This window comes from Myxocyprinus asiaticus, chromosome 5, assembly GCF_019703515.2.
Source record: "Myxocyprinus asiaticus isolate MX2 ecotype Aquarium Trade chromosome 5, UBuf_Myxa_2, whole genome shotgun sequence".
In the NCBI taxonomy this organism is placed as follows: Eukaryota; Metazoa; Chordata; class Actinopteri; order Cypriniformes; family Catostomidae; genus Myxocyprinus; species Myxocyprinus asiaticus.
The window spans coordinates 394172-415217 of NC_059348.1; the positions used below are offsets into that span (position 1 = coordinate 394172).

Genomic DNA, 21046 nt, shown 5'->3' on the forward strand with positions numbered 1-21046 from the left:
AACAGATGTTTTAATTGTGTTGTGTTAATTTGATGTTATTGTAAATTGGTATGTGTCTCATCACTGTCACGACTGCTATGTTGATCGGAACTGCACCCAAGAATTTCACACACCATTGCACTTGTGTATATGGCTGTGTGACAATAAAGTGATTTGATTTGATAACAGGCCACAAGCTGGAAATCGAGCGAGCTCACAGAGACCCAGCTCACAGATCTGCTGAGGGAGAAAGGCCCCAACCGATTCTGGCCAAATTTCTGAGATCATCCGATAAAGATCTTGTGTTGTGCCAGGCGAGGAGCACAGGGAAGCTTTCTTGGAAGAACCATAATATTTTCTTGTTCCCGGACTTTGCGAGTTCGACAAGAGAGAAATGCGATCGGTTCAAGGAATATAAGAAACTCTTACATCGGCAAAAGATCTCGTTTGCTCTGATGTTTCCGGCCAAACTGAGAATAGAAACGAAGGTCGGTCGCAAAGTATTTACATGTTCCAATCAGGCAATGTCTTTATAGAATCAATGGGTGAGTGAACCATTGGATGTTTCTCATATGAGTGGGTCGACTCGCTGTACTTACTCTTGAGGAAGCTGGGCGACATTTTGGGTTTTTTGCGTTGGCTCCGCCGTGCAGCTGGAGTTTGTTTTGTGAATCACACTTTCCTTAAAAAAACTTTTGCATTGACGGAAGATTACTTTTGCATTGAAGTTCCCGGCCAGTTTGAGAGTGGACACTACGGATGACTGCAAAATATCTACATGCTCACACAAAAGGACAAAAGGAACTTTTATAAAGTTGACGGATTGAGTAAGTCATGGTATATACTTTTATGCGGCCTCCGAGTGAATTGACTCGACCATCCGGGGAACCGGGATGCCGGTTTTGTTTCTTTTTGTGTTGGCTCCGCCTAGCGGCTGGAGATTGTTCTATTGAATAACACTCCTTTGGAACAGCTGTGGATTAATCTGTTCGTTCTTCGTGCTTATTCCTCCTGCTGGCTGTAGTTTGTTTTGTTGAGTATTTTTACGGGACATTGGAATGATCACGTCATCCGCTGAACTCATAACATCTGGCTCACTGAACATTCGTTTGTCTGTCTGAGGAATCTGAACGTTTTATATCAGCTGGAATTTGTTTTGTGGAAGATCACACCTTTGAGACAGTTCTGTGAATGAATCTACACGTTCTTTGTGTTCATTCTTCCTATTGGCTGGGTTTATTTTACAAAGTATTTTCTGTTATGTAATTTTGCCTCACAAATTTGTGAGTGGTGATTACTGCTTTTGGAAAAGGTCATGAGGCATCGGTGTATTACTCCTTACTAATTCCGAGTCTGGGAGACAGAACTTCATCTTCTCTTAAGAGATTATGGGAGAAAGATCTAAATTTGGTATTGGAGGAGGGAGAGTGGGCTAGGATTCTAAAAAATGTCAAATCTGCATCCAGAGACGCAAGGGTAGTGGGGGTTATATATTGATTCTGTATATGTGTATTCTGCTATTGATATTTAATGGTTGAATCAATAAAAAAATGCTAATCATAAAAAAAAGAAATATGTTCACAATATTTTTATTGAAAAACAAAAATATCACAATATTCAATTATATCATCAACCCCCTGGCTGAGGGATCGATGAATATTCTTGCTTCAGTGATTTTGCATTGAAAATTAAATTCATTTATTTAAAAAATGAAAAACTTAAACCAAACACATTTCTAAATTCAAATTGCACTTCAAACGAAACAAAAAAGCAATTAAAATACTGAAGTGGTCAAAAACAAAACAAAAACAAACATCTATAACCACCTTTCCATTTACCATCACACAAGTATCCATCTATGATGACAGGTGGAAATAAATAATACAAATTAAGATCTAAAAACAATTATAAATGTAAACATAACAATTACAATGATAATTAAAGCTGCAAGCAGCAATGAACGGGCCCTCGCACCCTGGTGCACGTTGGGTCTGCTGTGCCAGGGGAATGTCACTCCAATTTTTTTTATTTTTTTTTAGCACTTAAATGTTGTTAAGAGTGTATCACAGTGTAAAACATGTCATTTCCTGTTGCCAGTAGGTGGCGCTATGACTATAACTGAATATTGGCACGTAGGTGTATTCAGGCCAGGACTCTTATAAAACATGTAAAGTTTGGAGCAGATTGGACATTTTCATGGAGAAGTCAAAAGCTTTGCAATTTAGCATCACCAAGGCCTTTAGATTAGACTGACAGAATATGATGTTGATCTGATTTAATCTCTAGGAGGAGTTCATTAAAGTACGATGCCTGGAAATGGCAAAAACTGAGCAAAAATGTAAAAGAAAAATCACAATGGCTGACTTCCTGTTGGGTTTAGGATATGGTTCTAAGATACTTTTTTGTATGTGTTGACATGTTACATATGCCTACCGATTTTCTTATGTGTAGGTGAAATGTGGCGTGAGGGCTGCTTTGTTGAAATTTTGTAAGTGGCGCTATTGAGCCATTTTGCCACAATTAATTCTAAAACCAGTATCAGATGTAAATTTTCCCCATTTTTGAGATGTGTGCAAAGTTTCATGAGTTTGAGCATGTTTAGGCCTCAAAAATGTGATTCATTTCATATCGAACTTTGTCAGGCCGCCACGGACACACCCTCCAATGAAAACTCAAAAGCTTCCCAATTTAACATCACCAAGACCTTTAGATTAAGACTGACTAAATATAATGTTGATCTGATTAAATCTCTAGGAGGACTTTGTTAAAGTACAAGACCTGGAATTGGCTATTGCCAGTAGGTGGCGCTATGACTATAACTGAATATTGGCACGTAGATGTATTCAGGCCAGGACTATTATCAAACGTGAAGTTTGGGGCAGATTGGACATTGTACATTTTCATTCATGCATTTGGCAGACGCTTTTATCCAAAGCGACTTACAGTGCCCTTATTACAGGGACAATCCCCCTGGAGCAACCTGGAGTTAAGTGTCTTGCTCAAGGACACAATGCTGTGGGGACTGAACCAATAACCTTTTGCTTACCAGTTCAGTGCTTTAGTCCACTACACCACCACCACTCCATCCACATCATACCGATTTTCGTACGTGTAGGTGAAACGTAGCATAAAGCGCACATCATTGAAAGTTTGTAGGTGGTGCTATCGAGCCATTTTGCCACACCTAATTCTGAAACCCATATCAGATGTACATTTTCACCACTTTTGATGCGTGAGCAAAGTTTCGAGTTTTCGAGTATGTTTAGGCCCTCAGAAATGCGAAAAATACAAGCATAGAAGAACAATAGGGTCCTCGTACCATCGGTGCTCGGGCCCTAATAATCACTGAAATATAAATCATGGTTCAAGGTGAACGTGTTTTTGTATTATTTTATGATTTAATCACAGATGTATAGGCTATTTATAAAGTGACCCTGCAGAGTTGCGCTCACAATGAACTGCTCTGTGGAAATAAAGCGAACTGAATTCAGAGCACCTCCTGAGCTGAGATGGTCTGAGGTCATTTGCAGCATTCTCATAGATCATCCTATTCTAGCAATTTCTTTTTCAGAAGACTGAAACAAAGAAAGAGTAAGAACCCTTTACATACACGTGTTCCACGAGACTGCACGCCTCCGAACAAACAGCACATCAGACATGCGCATAGACTGCTTTTCAGTCATCTGTTCTTAAAAATATACAAGTGTTTCTTCAAGCACATGTCTGTGTGTCTAACAGCATTTCTTGTGTCGTTCGGAATCCGAGATGTCTTATAGTTACCCACCATGCACATTGTATTCACTACCTGCAATTAAACATCTTCTGTCAGAACACTTGCTCAAGAGGCAACTTCATTTCCTTTTAGAAGTTAATAAGCCTATTTATTTTGCTATCCTAAATATACATATTTAAATGGTTCGTTTAATTTTATTGTTTCATCCACAACCCTTTATCGTACTGCTACGTACTAACCCAGCCAACCACTCGAGCCATTCATCCGAACTCAGCATCAAGAAAAGAAAGCAAACCTTAACGTATTTGGTGAACATCTGATGCAGAAGAGAGAGAAAAGAGAAAGAAATCAAAGAACGACAGATGACTATATGACTTACTGTTGTCCTTCAGGTGCAAAGATTCAACTGACTGTACAGTTAACATTGTTGATTCTTACTTACCTTGATGAATTTAGCAAACAAATGTTCATCCAATGGAAAACTCTGCACGGTCCGCTCGTCACGTGCGTGAAATGTGCCGAGCTTTACCCATTTATTGGTTGGATATCTGAGAATTAACAAAAACACTGTGATCTCTACAAGTAAGCTTATAAAATAATTTCAACTATTTATTCATGTCTATTTATTTATTCATTTATTTGTTAAAGAAATATTCCAGGTTCATTAAAAGTTAACAACTTCCATTGTAAATGTCTCACTGTAACCTAAATTTTTGCTTTTTTTAAAGAAAAGGAGGGATGAGTCGCAATTAATTTTTGTGGTAATCAACATTATGACACAAATGCTGTTGATCGAGCTTAACATGTATTGAACCCGGAATATTCCTTTAAGCAGCCATGTAATAAGCGAGATAATATGCACTCAGCTGGTCATAATCACAAAATAAACCCCTTCAGGGTGATAAAAGAGTCCTCCACCCACTTCGGGTTTACAATCATCCTGTCAGGCTTTTTTTTTTTTTTTTTTTTTTTTTTTGCAATAATGACTTTAGCAAGGCCCTTTCTACTTTGAAAGAGTCCAAACCTGCTAACCTGTCACTGATGGACACCAGGAAGTCTTTTGTGTTGGAGGAGAAGATCTCGAAGTTGGCGATGTCCAGCTGCTTGACCTGAATGGGCTGACACAACTCAATGATGAACCTGGGAGAACAGAACGACAAAAGGTTCCTTGAGTACATACAGTATATGTGGATATTTGAGGCTCCTTGAAAGGGTGAAAGTCTGTGAAAGTTTTAGTTTCACTATGTCACTCATTATAGACACTTACAGGCAGAGGATGCAACCAACTGCTGTTTAACAGATAGCTCAATTAAGATTGTACACAGTTGTACAAAAAAAAAAAGGCAGAAACAACAAGTACATAAAGCCACAAGCAGCAATTATCAAAATCTAAGCACATGCAGCAACATTTGACAGACTAGATCCTGTGGATGCTGTGGACAAAGTTGTTTTGGTGTAAAATTTTAACTGCTTTAATCACATTTGCCCAATTAGGATTTTCTTAAATTATAGCTCCAGCTAGCATCGGAATTGGGAGAAATTTGGTATGTGCCCCCAGAATGTTCTGTTGTTCATGTGTACCAAGTTATGTTATGTTCTGATAGTGCACTCACAAGATACAGACACATTTGTCGTTATGGGCCACACCCAACAACATATTGGCTCATATCTTCTGAACAATAAAATGAATAAAATCTCATTTGATAACTTTTTTCTAGTAGCATCGCAAGATGATACATATCAAATGTCATGCATATCAGACAAACAGCCTAGAACAAGTTCAGAAAGGAAGGTTTAAAAAAAAAATTAAAAAAAAAATAAAAAATAAAAAGGTAGAAACATTTTCTGGCGGAGATGGAAATCCACATGACCAATTGATTTGGGGGCAATCTTAAGTGCTTGGACCCCTAACAACATAATAACAACAAAACATCATAACAGAGGTAATTATCACAGTTAACCAATATTAACTTCAAAATTACAGCCATTTATTCATTGGCCTTTATCAAAAAAAATTTGAGTTAATTTAGATACTAAACTACAGTTGCTTTAAAGATCTGTAAGAAACCATTTAAATACACACTCACCATATCTTGTTATTGCAAGGATTCAGCATGTACATGTCCATGTTCTCCATGAGGATAGCTGAAGTACTCTGAAGGAAGATATAGAGGAAATCTTTACAGAAGTGCCTTTACCAGATGCTCCACTTGTTTTACTGAACTACAGTTCCCTATCTGTCACTCACTCGAAGTTGTGTCGATGTAGTGACACTAGGGGTCACTCTTGGGAGCCCGAGACACCTCTGGTCTTGGATAAAAGGCCAATAAAAATTGGCGAGTGGTATTTGCATACCACTCCCCCAGACATACGGGTATAAAAGGAGCTGGTATGCAACCACTCATTCAGATTTTCTCTTCGGAGCCGAACGGTCGATGCTCACTGAGCTGAATTCCCACATCTGTTCATTCACCTCTGCTGGATCTGACGGCGCATTTCAGTGGCTTCTCCTCCCTCTGCACTGGTGCACTGCAGAGAACGCCCCTGGGTGCTTCGGCAGAAAAAAAGAGAGTATATTTCTCTAAAAGAGTATATTTCTCTAAGAGAGCAGCACACACGGAACGTCTTTTTAAAGACGTGCCTTTTTAAAGATGCCTTTCCGTTTGTGTGTTATTCCTGGTTGCGCTCGTTATCTTTCGCCCTCTGACGCCACGATCACTGTCTTTCATGTCTGGGCGCTGCTCACACGGAGACAGCATTCGTGGATGGGTCACATACTCATGGCGAGAACATGTCCATGGCAACGATGCAGTCGCGGCTCGCTTTCTTAAGAAAGCAAGCCACCCCAGAGGCTCCCCGCCTCGGCCCTTCTACCCACAGGTATGAGGCCAGCGCGGCTAGCACTGGGGGTGATTTGGGGACCCCAATAGGACCACCTCTGCCGGGTATCCCCCTGGACCTCCCATTCCCCAGCACGCTTGTCTGCCCCGATCGGGCTTCCGGATGAGTCCGCCGGCTTGTCTCACGGCAAGTTCGACCTCTTATTCGGAGCCCGCAAAGGTGATGAGCTCTCGAGCGCAGCATCGGAGAGCGGGCTCGTCAAGTCGGACGCGGAAGCCTCAGCTGGTCTCCTCCCTTCGGGTGCGGTCGCCCGGTCACAGGCTGTCGCGGAGATGACGACATGCTTTCCCGGGCAGATGTCCACCTTGGTGGTCCAGGAGCGCGACCTTTGGCTCAACCTGGTCGAGATGGGAGAGGCCGACAAGGCACGGTTCCTTGCTGCCCCCATTTCCCAGGTTGGCCAGTCCGGCGACACCGTCGAGGACTTTGCCCAGCAGTTCTCAGAGGTGAAGCAGCAGACGGAGGCTATCCGGCACATCAAGATCCCGCACCCCGCCTGCTCATTGCCAAGGGCGCCCCCCTGCGGTGACTGCACCGGCTCCGCTGCAGCCCGCTCCGTGGAGCCCACCGCAGGAGACAGAAAACAGCAGTTCCACTGAAACTCTTTCAGAGGCTCCTGGGCCACTCCGCTCGGGTTGATGCATATGAGACCGCTTCAGCACTGGCTTCAGACTCGAGTCCCGAGATGGGCATGGCACCGCGGGACACATCGCGTGGCCATCATGCCGATCTGTCAACACCTTTTCAGCCCTTGAACCGACCTCACGTTTCTACGGGCAGCCGTTCCCCTGAAGCAGGTCTCCAGGTGCGTCGTGGTTACGACAGACGCCTCCAATATGGGCTGGGGCGCTGTATGCAACGGGCATGCAGCCGCCAGCTTATGGATGGGCCCGCGGCTGCATTGGCACATCAACTGCCTCAAGTTGCTGCCAACTCTGCCGCCCTGCGGAGGTTCCGGCCGTTGATCTAGGGCAAGCACGTGTTAGTTCGGACAGACAACACGGCAACGGATATGTCAACCATCAAGGCGGTCTGCGCTCCCGTTGTATGTCACAACTCACCTGCCGTCTCCTCCTCTGGAGTCAGCAGCACCTCAAGTCGCTGCGAGCCACTCATGTCCTGGGCGACCACACTGCAGCGGACGTGCTGTCAAGGCAGATTACCCTCAGGGAGAGTTGAGACTCCACCCTCAGGTGGTCCAGCTGACCTGGAGTCGATTCGGGCAGGCAGGCACAGGTAGACCTGCTCACCTCCAAAGAATCCTCCCACTGCCCGCTTTGGTACGCCCTGACCAAAGCACCTCGCGGTATAGACGCGCTGGCACACAGCTGGCCCCCTGGACTTCGCAAATACGCATTTCCCCCAGTAAGCCTACTTGCACAGACCCTCTGCAAGGTCAGGGAGGATGAGGAGCAGGTCGTCCTGGTAGCACCCTACTGGCCCACCCAGACGTGGTTCTCGGACCTCACGCTTCTCTCGACAGCCCCCCCCTGGCAAATTCCCCTGAGGAAGGATGTTCTTTCTCAGGGACGGGGCACCATCTGGCACCTCTGGGATCTCCATGTCTCGCCCCTGGACAGGACACGGAAGACTTAAGTGGTCTACCAACCTCAGTGGTAGACACTATAATTCAGGCTAGGGCCCCCTCTACGAGGCGCCTGTATGCCTTTAAGTGGCATCTGTTCACCAAGTGGTGTTCTTCCCGACGCGAAGACCCCCAGAGATGTGCAGTCGGATTGGTGCTTTCCTTCCTGCAGGAGAGGTTGGAAGGGCAGCTGTCCCCCTCCACCTTGAAGGTGTATGTAGCCGCTATAGCGGCACACCACGACACAGTGGATGGTAAGTCCTTAGGGAAGCACGACCTGATCATCAGGTTCCTGAGAGGCACCAGGAGGTTGAATCCCTTCAGACCGCGCCTCAATCCCTCATGGGACCTCTCTGTAGTTCTTCAGGGTCTAAAGAGAGCCCCCTTTGAGCCCTTGCAGTCAGCTGAGCTTAAGACACTCTCTTTGAAGACTGCCCTCCTCACTGCACTCACTTCCATCAAGAGGGTAGGAGACCTGCAAGCATTCTCTGTCAGCGAAACATGTCTGAAGTTCGGTCCGGGCTACTCTCACGTGATCCTGAGACCCCGGCTGTGTGCCCAAGGTTCCCACGACCCCTTTTAGGGACCAGCTGGTGAACCTGCAAGCGCTGCCCCAGGAGGAGGCAGACTCAGCCCTGACGTTGCTGTGTCCGGTGCATGCTTTACGCATCTATTTGGATCGCACGCAGAGCTTTAGAGTCTCTGAGCAGCTCTTTGTCTGCTTTGGTGGACAGCGGAAAGGAAGTGCTGTCTCCAAGCAGAGGATCGCCCACTGGCTCATTGACGCCATAACAATGGCATATCATGCCCAGGACGTGCCGCCCCCAGGAGGGCTACGGGCCAAATCTACCAGGGGTGTAGCGGCCTCCTGGGCCTTGACCAGTGGCGCCTCTCTAACAAACATTTGCAGAGCAGCGGGCTGGGCAACACCCAAGGGTTAGGGTTAGGGTGGAACCGGTTTCATCCCTTGTAGTGGCACACACAAGCAGGTAAGTCCGGGAGAGCCGGCCTGGTGTATCCCTTGCGCATAGCGCCTTTCACCTCCCCTGAGCTGAAGACGTGCGCCGTTGACTCCCAGTAGTGTTCACAAACTGTGTTCCCTGGTTGATTTCCTCCAAGCCCTGTGGCAGACGAGTTTGCGGAGAAACTCGCTGCCAGCTCAGTACATGTGCTAACTAAGCCCTGTACTAGGGTAGGTGCTCCGCATGTGGTGGTTCCCCGTAGGTAACCCCATGCGACGTATAGCTTCCACTAATTCGTTTCCCTGTTGGTAAACTGTGTCTTCCTTGGGCAGAGGCCTCTCTGCCCCAGTCACCATGCTTGTAGTAACTCCTCCTCTGTAGGGTAGGACCTACCATGGGACTTCTCCACATGGCATGCTTCCGACAAAGCTCGGCAAGACCATGTGATGTATTTCCACTTAAATACCCCCCCCCCCCCCCCCGGGCGGGGTGTGGTCGGCGGGGTGTCTTCCCCTTGGGAGGGACACCCCCCCCCCCGACTAGACCTTGTGGCCCCAGTCAGTTAATTCCCTTTTTTGGGGGGAGAGGGGAAAAAAAGGGGATAAGAGGCCACGACTGGGCTAGACCGTCTCTATCTTTTGGGTAGTCGAATTGTCCCCAAAGGGCCTTTCGACACTCTTAACAGTTACGTGTCGGCCTGGTGCGCTGGCTACGAGGCACACAGTGATCTGGCCGTCACACACCGCCAGTTCACGTAACACAGTTCAGCCAGTTGCGGCGTTTTGTATAGGGACTCCTAGTGTCACTACATCGACACAACGTCGAGTGAGTGACAGATAGGGAACGTCCTGGTTACTTGCGTAACCTCCGTTCCCTGATGGAGGGAATGAGAGGTTGTATCCCTCCTGCCACAACGCTGAACTACCCGCTGAAATGGCCGGGACCTTGTCTCGGCTCCTCAGCACAAAACCTGAATGAGTGGTTGCATACCAGCTCCTTTTATACCCGTATGTCCAGGGGAGTGGTATGCAAATACCACTCGCCAATTTTCATTGGCCTTTTATCAAAGACCAGAGGTGTCTCGGGCTCCCAAGAGTGACCCCTAGTGTCACTACATCGACACAAAGTCTTGTTCCCTCCATCATGGAACAGAGGTTACGCTAGTAACCAGGACGTGTTCTTTCATGTCTGAATTGTTGAAACTCACAATACTTCATATGATTATTTCACTTGAAAATATCACAGAGAACAAAATTTCAGTGTAGGATCAGTAATTCAGTAACATTTTAACACAGCAAAAATCGGCCCAAATGTTTTTTTTTTTTTTTTTAGGACACTTGAGCACATTTTACCCCCCAATTCTCATTACGATACCACGTCCGGTCTTTTACTATTCCCACTGTTTTCAATGATGATTCTCATTATCATTGTTTTAGGAGTCATTGTTTTAAATATATAGTACTGCAAAAGTTTTAGGTACATAAGATGTTTCACAAAAACATTTGTCTTAAGATGGTTATTTATATCTGCTACTTAATGTGTCAATAGGAAATATACATTTCATACTCCTAAACATTCCTTTTGCAAATAGAAGAACAGGGAGCCCTGCAACAGATGGCATGGCCCTCACAAAGCCAAACTAAACATTGGGTCAGTCTGGGATTACATGAAGAGACAGAAGCAATTGAGACAGCATAAATAGAGGTGTGGTGAATTCTCCAAGAAGCGTGGAACATCCTATCTGCCAACAACCAAGAAAAATTGTGTCCAAGTGTAAGTAGGAGAACTGGTGCTGTTTTGAAGGCAAAGGTGATTTATTATATTTGATTTATCAATCAAATATTGATTTAGCTCTTTTTCTGTTTACTGGACTTTGTATGACATTAAGTGATAAATGAAAACTATTTGTCATTATTTTTTTAAGAAATCCTAACTTTGAAAGTTTTTCTCAAGTGCCTAAAACTTTTGCACAGTACTGTGTATATATATATATACTGTACATACACTGGCAGCCAAAAGTTTGGAATAATGTACAGATTTTGCTTTTTGGAAGGAAAACTGATCACAAAGTATAGTCAGGACATTACTGATGTTAAAAAGAGCACCATCACTATTTGAAAAAAGTCATTTTTGATCAAATCTAGACAGCAGCCATCACTCCAACATCTTATCCTTGAGTAATCATGTTAAATTGATCATTTGGTACTAGAAAATCACTTGCAATTATATCAAACACAGTTGAAAGCTATTTGGTTCGTTAAATGAAGCTTAACATTGTTTTTGTGTTTGTTTTTGAGTTGCCACAGTATGCAATAGACTGGCATGTCTTAAGGTCAATATTAGGTCAAAAATGGCAAAAAAGAAACAGCTTTCTCTAGAAACTCATCAGTCAATCATTGTTTTGAGGAATGTATAGCCTTCAATGCTTGAAATTGCCAAACAAAACTGAAGATTTCATACAAAGGTGTACACTACAGTCTTCAAAGACAAAGGACAACTGGCTCTAACAAGGACAGAAAGAGATGTGGAAGGCCAGATGTACAACTAAACAAGAGGATAAGTACATCAGAGTCTCTAGTTTGAGAAATAGACGCCTCACATGTCCTCAGCTGACAGCTTCATTGAATTCTACCCGCTCAACACCAGTTTCATGTACAACAGTAAAGAGAAGACTCAGGGGTGCAGGCCTTATGGGAAGAATTGCAAAGAAAAAGCCACTTTTGAAACAGAAAAACAAAAATAAAAGGTGAGAGTGGGCAAAGAAACAGACATTGGACAACAGATAATTGGAAAAGAGTGTTATGGATCTTAACCCCATTGAGCTTTTGTGGGATCAGCTAGACTGTAAGGTGCATGAGAAGTGCCCGACAAGACAGACACATCTATGGCAAGTGCTGCAGGAAGTGTGGGGTGAAATATCATCTGAGTATCTGGACAAACTGACAGCTAGAATAACAAGGATCTGCAAAGCTATCATTGCTGCACATGGAGGATTTTCTGATGAGAACTCTTTGAAGTAGTTTAAGAAGTTCTGAGTTTTTTTTCAAATTGTAATAGTTATTTGTCACGTTATTAATGTCCTGAATATACATTGTGATCAGTTTTAAATTTTTTCAAACTTTTGGCCACCAGTGCATATATACTCCGATCAGCCACAACATTAAAACCACCTGCCTAATATTGTGTAGGTCCCCCTCATACCGCCAAAACAGCACCAACCCACATTTCAGAATAGCATTCTGAGATGTTGTTCTCACCACAATTGTACAGAGCGGTTATCTGAGTTACCGTAGACTTTGTCAGTTCGAACCAGTCTGGCCATTCTCTGGTGACCTCTCTCAAAAAGGCATTTCCGTCCACAAAACTAACCCTCGCTGGATGTTTTTTGTTTTTGGAACCATTCTGAGTAAATTCTAAAGACTGTTGTGTGTGAAAATCCCAGGAGATCAGCAGTCACATAAATACTCAAACCAGCCCATCTGGCACCAACAGTCATGCCATGGTCCAAATCACTGAGATCACATTTTTTCCTCATTCTTATGGTTGATGTGAACATTAACTGAAGCTCCTGACCCGTATATGCATGATTATATGCACTGCACTGCTGCCACATGATTGGCTGATTAGATAATTGCATGGATGATTGTTGGTGCCAGATGGGCTGGTTTGAGTGTTTCTGTAACTGCTGATCTCCCGGGATTTTCACACACAACAGTCTCTAGAATTTACTCAGAATGGTGCCAAAAACAAAAAACATCCAGTGAGCAGCAGTTCTTGTTGATGAGAGAGATCAACAGAATGGACAGGCTGGTTCAAACTGACAAAGTCTACGGTAACTCAGATAACTGCTCTGTACAATTGTGGTGAGAAGAATAGCATCTCAGAATGCAGGTTGGCGCTGTTTTGGCGGCACGAGGGGGGCCTATTAGGCAGGTGGTTTTAGTGTTGTGGCTGATCGGTATATATATATATATATATATATATATATATATATATATATATATATATATATATATATATATATATATTGACAGGTTTCACAAGAAGCACCCAAATGAGGGTTAAATCAAGCACACAAATGACAAATGTTGAGTAAGACTAAAAATCTCATTAATTCCAAACAGACTGTTCACACTGAAGGCACACTGCAAAAATCGGACACATATCCGATTTACTTAGATTGTATTTGAAAATGTGGGATTCATTGTGATTTTTGCTGTGTGCAATGTGACAGTTCACACAGTTGTTCAAAAAACAGATGAAGAAAATGAGACTTTGGTTTCATTCAGCTGTACTGTGAACTATGAGAACTGGATAATGATGGTAATAAATGTTCTTGACTTGGTTGTTGAAGCACCTTTGCCTCAGGGTTGGAGGACAGTATTTTTGCTCCACACTCCACTGAGGCGTAGTTGGTGAACGTCTGCTGAAGCTTCTTCCCAGCAGCATGAAGACCATTAGAAACATGGGTGTGACCTGATGCACACAAACAGGTGTTATTGAGAGTCTCATGAAGAACAGGACCTGTGTTCATAGCTGGATGCAACCACTCACTCTTTTCATTCTCCACTTCCATCATGATTTTCGTCCATTCATCAAATGTGGGAATTTCTTCCTGGTCTTTGCAGTAAACAGAGGGATCACTTTCTGGGGTGATGTTAGCGCCCTTTTACAAGTAAACATTAAGATGTCAAATAACCAAAAGAATTCCAAAACAGATCAACCTTCAAATTCACTGAGAAAGTGTCAATTCCACATATACTGTTCATATTGGCGCTCATGTTAATAAGTCATTTTGAAAAGGTGCTTTGTTCAAAGTGAAAATGCCCCAAAAGTGCTGTTAGTGGGGATTAAAACAACCAGCTTCCATTAACTGGAGATTTGGGCATCTTTAGATTTTTATCAGGATCGGTGGTTCAGGACAAACTCAGGGTTGAACAGACATGATGATATTTCACGACTCTGCTCTAATAAAGGCCCCAGCACACTTATGGAGAAGTTCAGAGGTAAGTCGAACATTATGTTGTACTGTATGTGGGTTAATAATTTCAGCAGTAAAGATGCATATGGCATGTCTGATGGCAGTTTTCCTTTTTATATGGCACATTTGTCAGGCTTTTGAAGTGTGTTAATTGTTTGAGGAATATTGTAATATTTCCTGTGGGAATCTCGCCCCCAAAATCCAATGCAGTTATGACGATACATGCAGTATATCTGTGTTTTATCATACAGCTATTAGTCTTTGCTTGTACAGGAAACATTGGGAGTGTTCTCACCTGTTCTTTCAGGCTGTGGGAGACGTTTGTCCCTTTCCCAGTCGGCTCTTTATGGGTCATCTTCGTGCTTTTCCCTGCCTCACGCACACTGATGTTCTCTTGGACTGCAGGAAAACTTTCAGGACAGAAAGACAAAGACCATTAATACTTTATCTTCATATATGAGACACAGAACTGTACTGTATCAGCCATCACAGTCTGTCCATCTTACTTTTCATCTTATTTTATTGAAGACTGGCGATCCTACTTGATCAAGTAAAGCATCACTATTGTATCATTTGAAAGACATTCACAGGTATCTGATACTTGACTTCACCTGTTGAGATGAGGGTCATACTGCAGGTTTTCTGCAGTGTCACATTCAGCTGCATCAGTGATGATGGTTTCAGCCGAGCAGGAGTCGATGGGTGCACAATCACTGAGACAAATATCACACAACACGTACACCAACTCATTGAATGTTCAGAAACATCAAAACCAAGCCTTTGTTCAAAACATGATCACAACCGGGCCTCTTTTGTATTTACCTCAAGCGAACCTTAGTATTAAACACTCATTTATGCATTTGTTGTACTTTACATATCTGAAAATCTTGCATTACAGGATACTATCGTTCATTGGGCATTTCAGTGGTAGTTTCCATCCAGCTCTACTTCACAATATTCTGCATGAATATAAGACTTCTTGCAGGGAGTCACATGACGCTATGCGAAGGTTGGTCACTTAGGCCAGCTCCGCTTAAACTTTGCTACAATTATCCTTTTAAGCAATATTAACCGGTGACAACTGTAATAGTTTTGTTTGCTAACTGTGCTGGGAGGGCAGGATGTTGGAAAATTTGAAATCGTTGGCCTGTGGGGACATTAAAAAGCACTTGCGTTCCCACGCATTGGATACCTCGCAGGATCAGGATGGCGGAGGTCCAGTTGATGGTGGCAGCAAGCTTCGTGAAGTATGTCAAGAGATCTCAAACATTTATGCAGCACTGACGAAATCTCGACCGACTTGGAGGGAGAGAAATACGTAGAGCGATCACATCTACGGAGGCGAAACTTACCACCCTGATCACAAGAATGGACGATGTTGAAAAACGGGTCGAGTTTCTGGAGTCGGCCGAAAGAGTGCTACAGGCTAACCCGCCTGCTACCAAGGCTGATGTGGAACGTGTATGGGAAAAACTAGAGGATAAGGAAAATCGGAGCAGGCGTAATAAAGTTTGTTTCATTGGAATCTCAGAGGGTAAGGAAGGTCAAGATATGGTGACATTTTTGGACGGGTTCATTTCAAATTTGATCGACATTTGATTGATCGCCAGCTTGAAATTGAGCATGCCCACAGAGTTTTCGGGCAGCTTCCCGCAGCGGGTGACAAAGACTTTGTTCTACAAGCGGCGAGGAACAAAGGCAAGTTGTGCTGGGAGGATCACAACATCATGGTTTTTCCCGACTTTGCTAGTGCGACACAAGCGAAGAGGGATGGATTCAAAGAGTGTAAAAAAATTACTGCACCAACAGAAGGTAAGCTTAGCACTGCTTTTTCCTGCTAAGCTGAGAATTGACGCCAAGGGTGGTCGCAAGACATTTACATGCCCACAACAAGCTATGGCGTTCATTAAATCAATGGTGTGAGTGGTCAATTTTGCCGGCACTCAGTCAACAATACAGACTATGAAACCCTGAAGCACGCGTCTGTAATGTTGTGATTTACCTCTGCGCTGGTTGGTATAGTTCATGCTTTACAACTTTTTAATGGAGGATTTTTTGAAAAGTCTATGGAAGAAATGAATGGGAATAAACTTCCGGAACCCAGACACTGAATAAGTGGGTGGGGCACTGTTGCACTCTATTGTATTCTTTGCTTACCCACAATTAACCGCTGCTTTCCATAGACTGATGTGTAACTCTCTCGAAACACACCATTTCTGAAAGACTGGGAATGATCTTACTCTTGTTTTGAAGTACAAAGGAGATATTTTTATTGATGGTGAGATTTGAAGATCACAGAGCAACACTTCCGCTGATGTCATGTGTATATGAATCTGACTGACCTGCAGGAATCAGACTGATGTGTTTCAGACACCTGGACGTCAGCGAGCTGTGAGGAAGCGTCCTGCTTCTGAGAGGAGGACGAAGAAGCCACATCACTGAGGGAGATGTTCTGCTCAACAACAACAAAGAGAAATGCAATAACTGCAGAGAGATGTGAGATGTTCGCACTGATCCAACGAAACATGTCTAAATACAGAGCTGTGGCTCAATGAAACAGTTTAGATGTGAATTTGAAACCTCTAGATTTGCTCTTGTCTTCATGGGATCCTCTTGATGTTCCTGTGTGTGCACTCCAGATGTCTGCTCTGAACAAGGATGAACAGGGAACCTGCTCAGAGAAAAACACTGACATCAACACAAAGAATGAAACAAGTCTGTATGTGGACCAGTACATCACTCATGCTGGATTTCTGTGAAGATATCAGCACACAAACACAGTTCGTGAGTCACTTCAGAGATAAGATATTTATTTGTGTGGGACTCAAAGTCTGAAACTGACACAGGTCACAGTGACATTAGAAGCCGATAGTATGGTATTTTAATAAATACAATGGCACTGACTGATACTATATTCATAAATATCATGGTCTTCGTTGTGTAATAGTACAGCATATAGACGTTATAACACAATCGCACATAGACATGTTGTTATTCACTTCCTGTTTGTTTAAGTGTGACGCTTTCAAATCAACATGCTGTTTGTTGACAATAACTCAAGCGTAAACAAACACATCTACTGCTACTGTCTGATACAGATGCTCACATGACCATCTGAAGCGATCAATATATAATCCGCCACAGAGAAAAGTATCTTTTAATCATAATGTTTCAATGTGAAATCCGAGTGACGCACCAGTAACAGAGTCCAAACAATGAGCAGAGCAGCAGTAACTCGAGCTTCATCATCCACCGGCAGCCGAAAGAAACATTACTCCTTAGTCTTAATCTGAAAAGGTTTGGCACATATAAACTGTTAGGAACAATAAACTATCGCGATGCCAAGAGTGTGTTGTTCAGTGGCGTTTGTGGGAGACTTTCTACAGAAGGACATCATCGTCGCTCGAGGTCGCTCGACTTTTTTTTTTTTTTTTTTTTTTTTTTGTTACTGTAGCACTCTAGAAAGAATAATCGATTGAATCTATCATTTCAAAATATTAATATCTGAGAGAAAAATAGAAATCTAGCAAATATTATATTACTTTTTTATGATTGTTTTAAAATCCTTTTTTCAGTAATCGGTAAGCGACTGTGATTGGTCCATCCTGACCTTTGCTGAGAAAAATAACAGATATCACGTGACAGCGATCTGGATATCAATGTACGCCGGAATAATGACACTGACAAACTTTAATAGACAGTAAAGAGTTAAAATATGAGAATTATTAACCTACACTGATCGCACATAACCACTCGAGACAACGTCCGGACAGAACCCTTCTTCCAATAGGGGAACCTAAAAGCTTAGCCTAAACTAGCATAAGCGGCGCTTCAACAGACATTCTATGGCCGGTGCTGCCGAGGAGACAAGATGTCGTTCTTTTTCAATGAACGTCTATGGAGGTGATGCTTCAGTGTGCTGAATAAACTGCTTTTGAGAGGAAACAGGTCATCACTTAATGAACTGACCGCCTGTCCGATAATCTTCAACGTGTTTTACACTAAACAATCCTTTTGGAATGAACTGTGTTAGGAGTTTACTTCGATAAATTGCTCTTTTATAAGAGAAGTCACGGACGATTTTGCGACAGCTAGATGTCACTTTACGGCTCTCCCCATTCATTTGTATGGTATCCGCAAACGGTGACTTACTGTCGTAAAACGCTAGTTGACCGTTACGCTCTCTCATATTGTAGAGTCGCAGAGTTGGTATGCAGAATATAAAAGATCTCTGGTCCAGGTAAATAAGCCCCGCCCATTTTAGACTGTTCATTCATGCCTTTCCGTTCTTTTCAATTTTATTGGCATTATTGAATTTACATGCAATTTTGGCAAAGCAGATATGAACACAACAAAAAAAAGGTGACAAGAAAAATTTATAATTTAGAAATAATAGCAGTAAGGCCACAGCTAAGGGATTCAAGTGTGTTGTTTAACTGACCTTCATATATACATATAATGTACAGATTTTGCTCTTAGGGAAAGAAATTGGTACTTTTATTCACCAACGTGGCATTTAACTAATCACAATGTATAGTCAGGACATTAATAACGTGAAAAATTACTATTACAATTTGAAAAATTCAGAACTTCTTAAACTACTTCAAAGAGTTCTCATCAGAAAATGCACTTCTCACGCACCTTACAGTCTAGCTGATCCCACAAAAGCTCAATGGGGTTAAGATCCATAACACTCTTTTCCAATTATCTGTTGTCCAATGTCTGTGTTTCTTTGCCCACTCGAACCTTTTCTTTTTGATTTTCTGTTTCAAGAGTGTCTTTTTCTTTGCAATTCTTCCCCTAAGGCCTGCACCCCTGAGTCTTCTCTTTACTGTTGTACATGAAACTGGTGTTGAGCGGGTAGAATTCAATGAAGCTGTCAGCTGAGGACATGTGAGGAGTCTATTTCTCAAACTAGAGTCTCTGATGTACTTATCCTCTTGTTTAGTTGTACATCTGGCCTTCCACATCTCTTTCTGTCCTTGTTAGAGCCAGTTGTCCTTTGTCTTTGAAGAATGTAGTGTACACCTTTGTATGAAATCTTCAGTTTTTTGGCAATTTCTAGCATTGTATTGCCTTCATTCCTCAAAACAATGATTGACTGATGAGTTTCTAGAGAAAGCTGTTTCTTTTTTGCCATTTTTGAACTAATATTGACCTTAAGACATGCCAGTCTATTGCATACTGTGGCAACTCAAAAACAAACACAAAGACAATGTTAAGCTTCATTTAATGAACCAAATAGCTTTCAACTGTGTTTGATATGATGGCAAGTGATTTTCTAGTACCAAATGATCAATTTAACATGATTACTCAAGGATAAGGTGTTGGAGTGATGGCTGCTGTCTAGATTTGATCAAAAATGACTTTTTTCAAATAGTGATGGTGCTCTTTTTAACATCAGTAATGTCCTGACTGTATTTTGTGATCAGTTGAATGCCACTTTGGTGAATTAAAGTACCAATTTATTTCCGAAACTGCAAAATCTGTACATTGTTCCAATTATGTATATGAATCTGATGAAAATGAATGAAAGAGACAACCAGTCTTCCAAACATTCTAAAAAAAGCATGCCGAGGTATTCAAGGAGGAACTTGGCAGCTTGAAAGACATTACCATGAAGCTCGCCATTAAGCCAGACTGTAGACCAAAATGCCTGAAAGCTTGCCCTATTTCATATGCCATTAAACCAAACGTGAAAGTTGAACTTAACTGTCTGGTAGAAACAGGAGTGCTGAAACAAGTGAGTGTTAGTGAATGGGCCACACCAGTTGTCCCTGTTATAAAGAAAGACGGATAAGTCAGAATCTGTGGTGACTTCAAGGTTGCTGTCAACCCAGTTTTAACTGTGGAACAATAATCCCTGCCTTTGATAGATCTATCCATAGGATTAGAAGGTGGCCAGAATTTAGCTAAATAGACTTACGTCAGGCTTACTTACAGGTGCATTGTCACTCATAAGGGTCTTTACAGATATCAGAGACTTCTGTTTGGCATTACATTGGCCCAGCCCTGTTCCAACGAGCCATGGATCAGATCCTGAGTGGACTGAATAGAGTGCAGTGTTATCTCGAATATCTACTGATCACTGGAAAAGATGATGAGGATCATCTCAGAAATCTGATTGCTACTCTTCAGAGACTGAAAGAATATGGCCTTATTGTCAGGAAAGATAAATATGAGTTCTTTCACCCTGCCATTGAATACCTTGGTCACGTGACAGTGCTGTTTTACACAGTGCTCTTGACTGTGCTGGTCTACACAAGGCACCAACAAAGGTCAAAGCTATTACGAATGCACCATCTCCAAAGAATGTGAGCGAACTGAGAGCTGTTTTAGGATTGCTGACATACTACTCAAAGTTTATGCCTAACCTCGAGAGCAGTCTACGAACTCTGCATCAAATGTTGAATAAATTCAAACAATGGAAAAGGTCAGACACATGTGAGAAAGTGTTCAAGAATGTGAAGATCGCATAAACACAATAGGGTTCCTCTGATACCAAAATTTTGGCTTTGGTATGATACCAGACCTGGTACCTCGGTATTGATACTAAATCGATACTATAATCAACAAATAAAAAGCCTCAAATTTTTGATGAAATTACACAAAAAATGACTTGATAAAAAGGACTGCATAAAGTCTTACAGATACAAATTATGCGTTTGACATTTACATTTTGTGAGGTATGATGGTGCAAGGTTATTCAGAGATTTGTAAACTAATATTAACATTTTGAAGTTAATCCTAAAGTGAATAGGCAACCAATGCAGTGAGACTAATACCGGGGTAATAGGTTCATGTTTCCTGACTCGTTTAATGAGTATGGCAGCTGCGTTTTGAACCATTTGCAAACGTGCTAAAGCCGTGGAGTTAATTCCGTAGTACAAGGTTTTGCTGTAGTC

General features: G+C 42.5%; 1 protein-coding gene across 1 annotated transcript in view; it reads right to left on the reverse strand.

Annotated features, from left to right (window-relative positions):
- The window catches only part of LOC127440715 (SUN domain-containing ossification factor-like), a 42524-nt gene extending 24612 nt beyond the window's left edge, over positions 1-17912 (reverse strand). The window contains exons 1-12 of the mRNA XM_051697469.1: positions 17876-17912; positions 17338-17430; positions 16722-16812; positions 16484-16593; positions 14753-14854; positions 14437-14551; positions 13715-13826; positions 13518-13636; positions 5800-5867; positions 4745-4852; positions 4155-4260; positions 4008-4028 (exon numbers count right to left, since the gene is read on the reverse strand). Coding sequence (XP_051553429.1) covers positions 4008-4028; positions 4155-4260; positions 4745-4852; positions 5800-5867; positions 13518-13636; positions 13715-13826; positions 14437-14551; positions 14753-14854; positions 16484-16593; positions 16722-16812; positions 17338-17390 — 1005 coding nt within the window. The 5' untranslated portion in view covers positions 17391-17430; positions 17876-17912. The remainder of the gene's footprint in view (positions 1-4007; positions 4029-4154; positions 4261-4744; positions 4853-5799; positions 5868-13517; positions 13637-13714; positions 13827-14436; positions 14552-14752; positions 14855-16483; positions 16594-16721; positions 16813-17337; positions 17431-17875) is intronic.
- Between the last annotated feature and the right edge of the window lie 3134 nt (positions 17913-21046).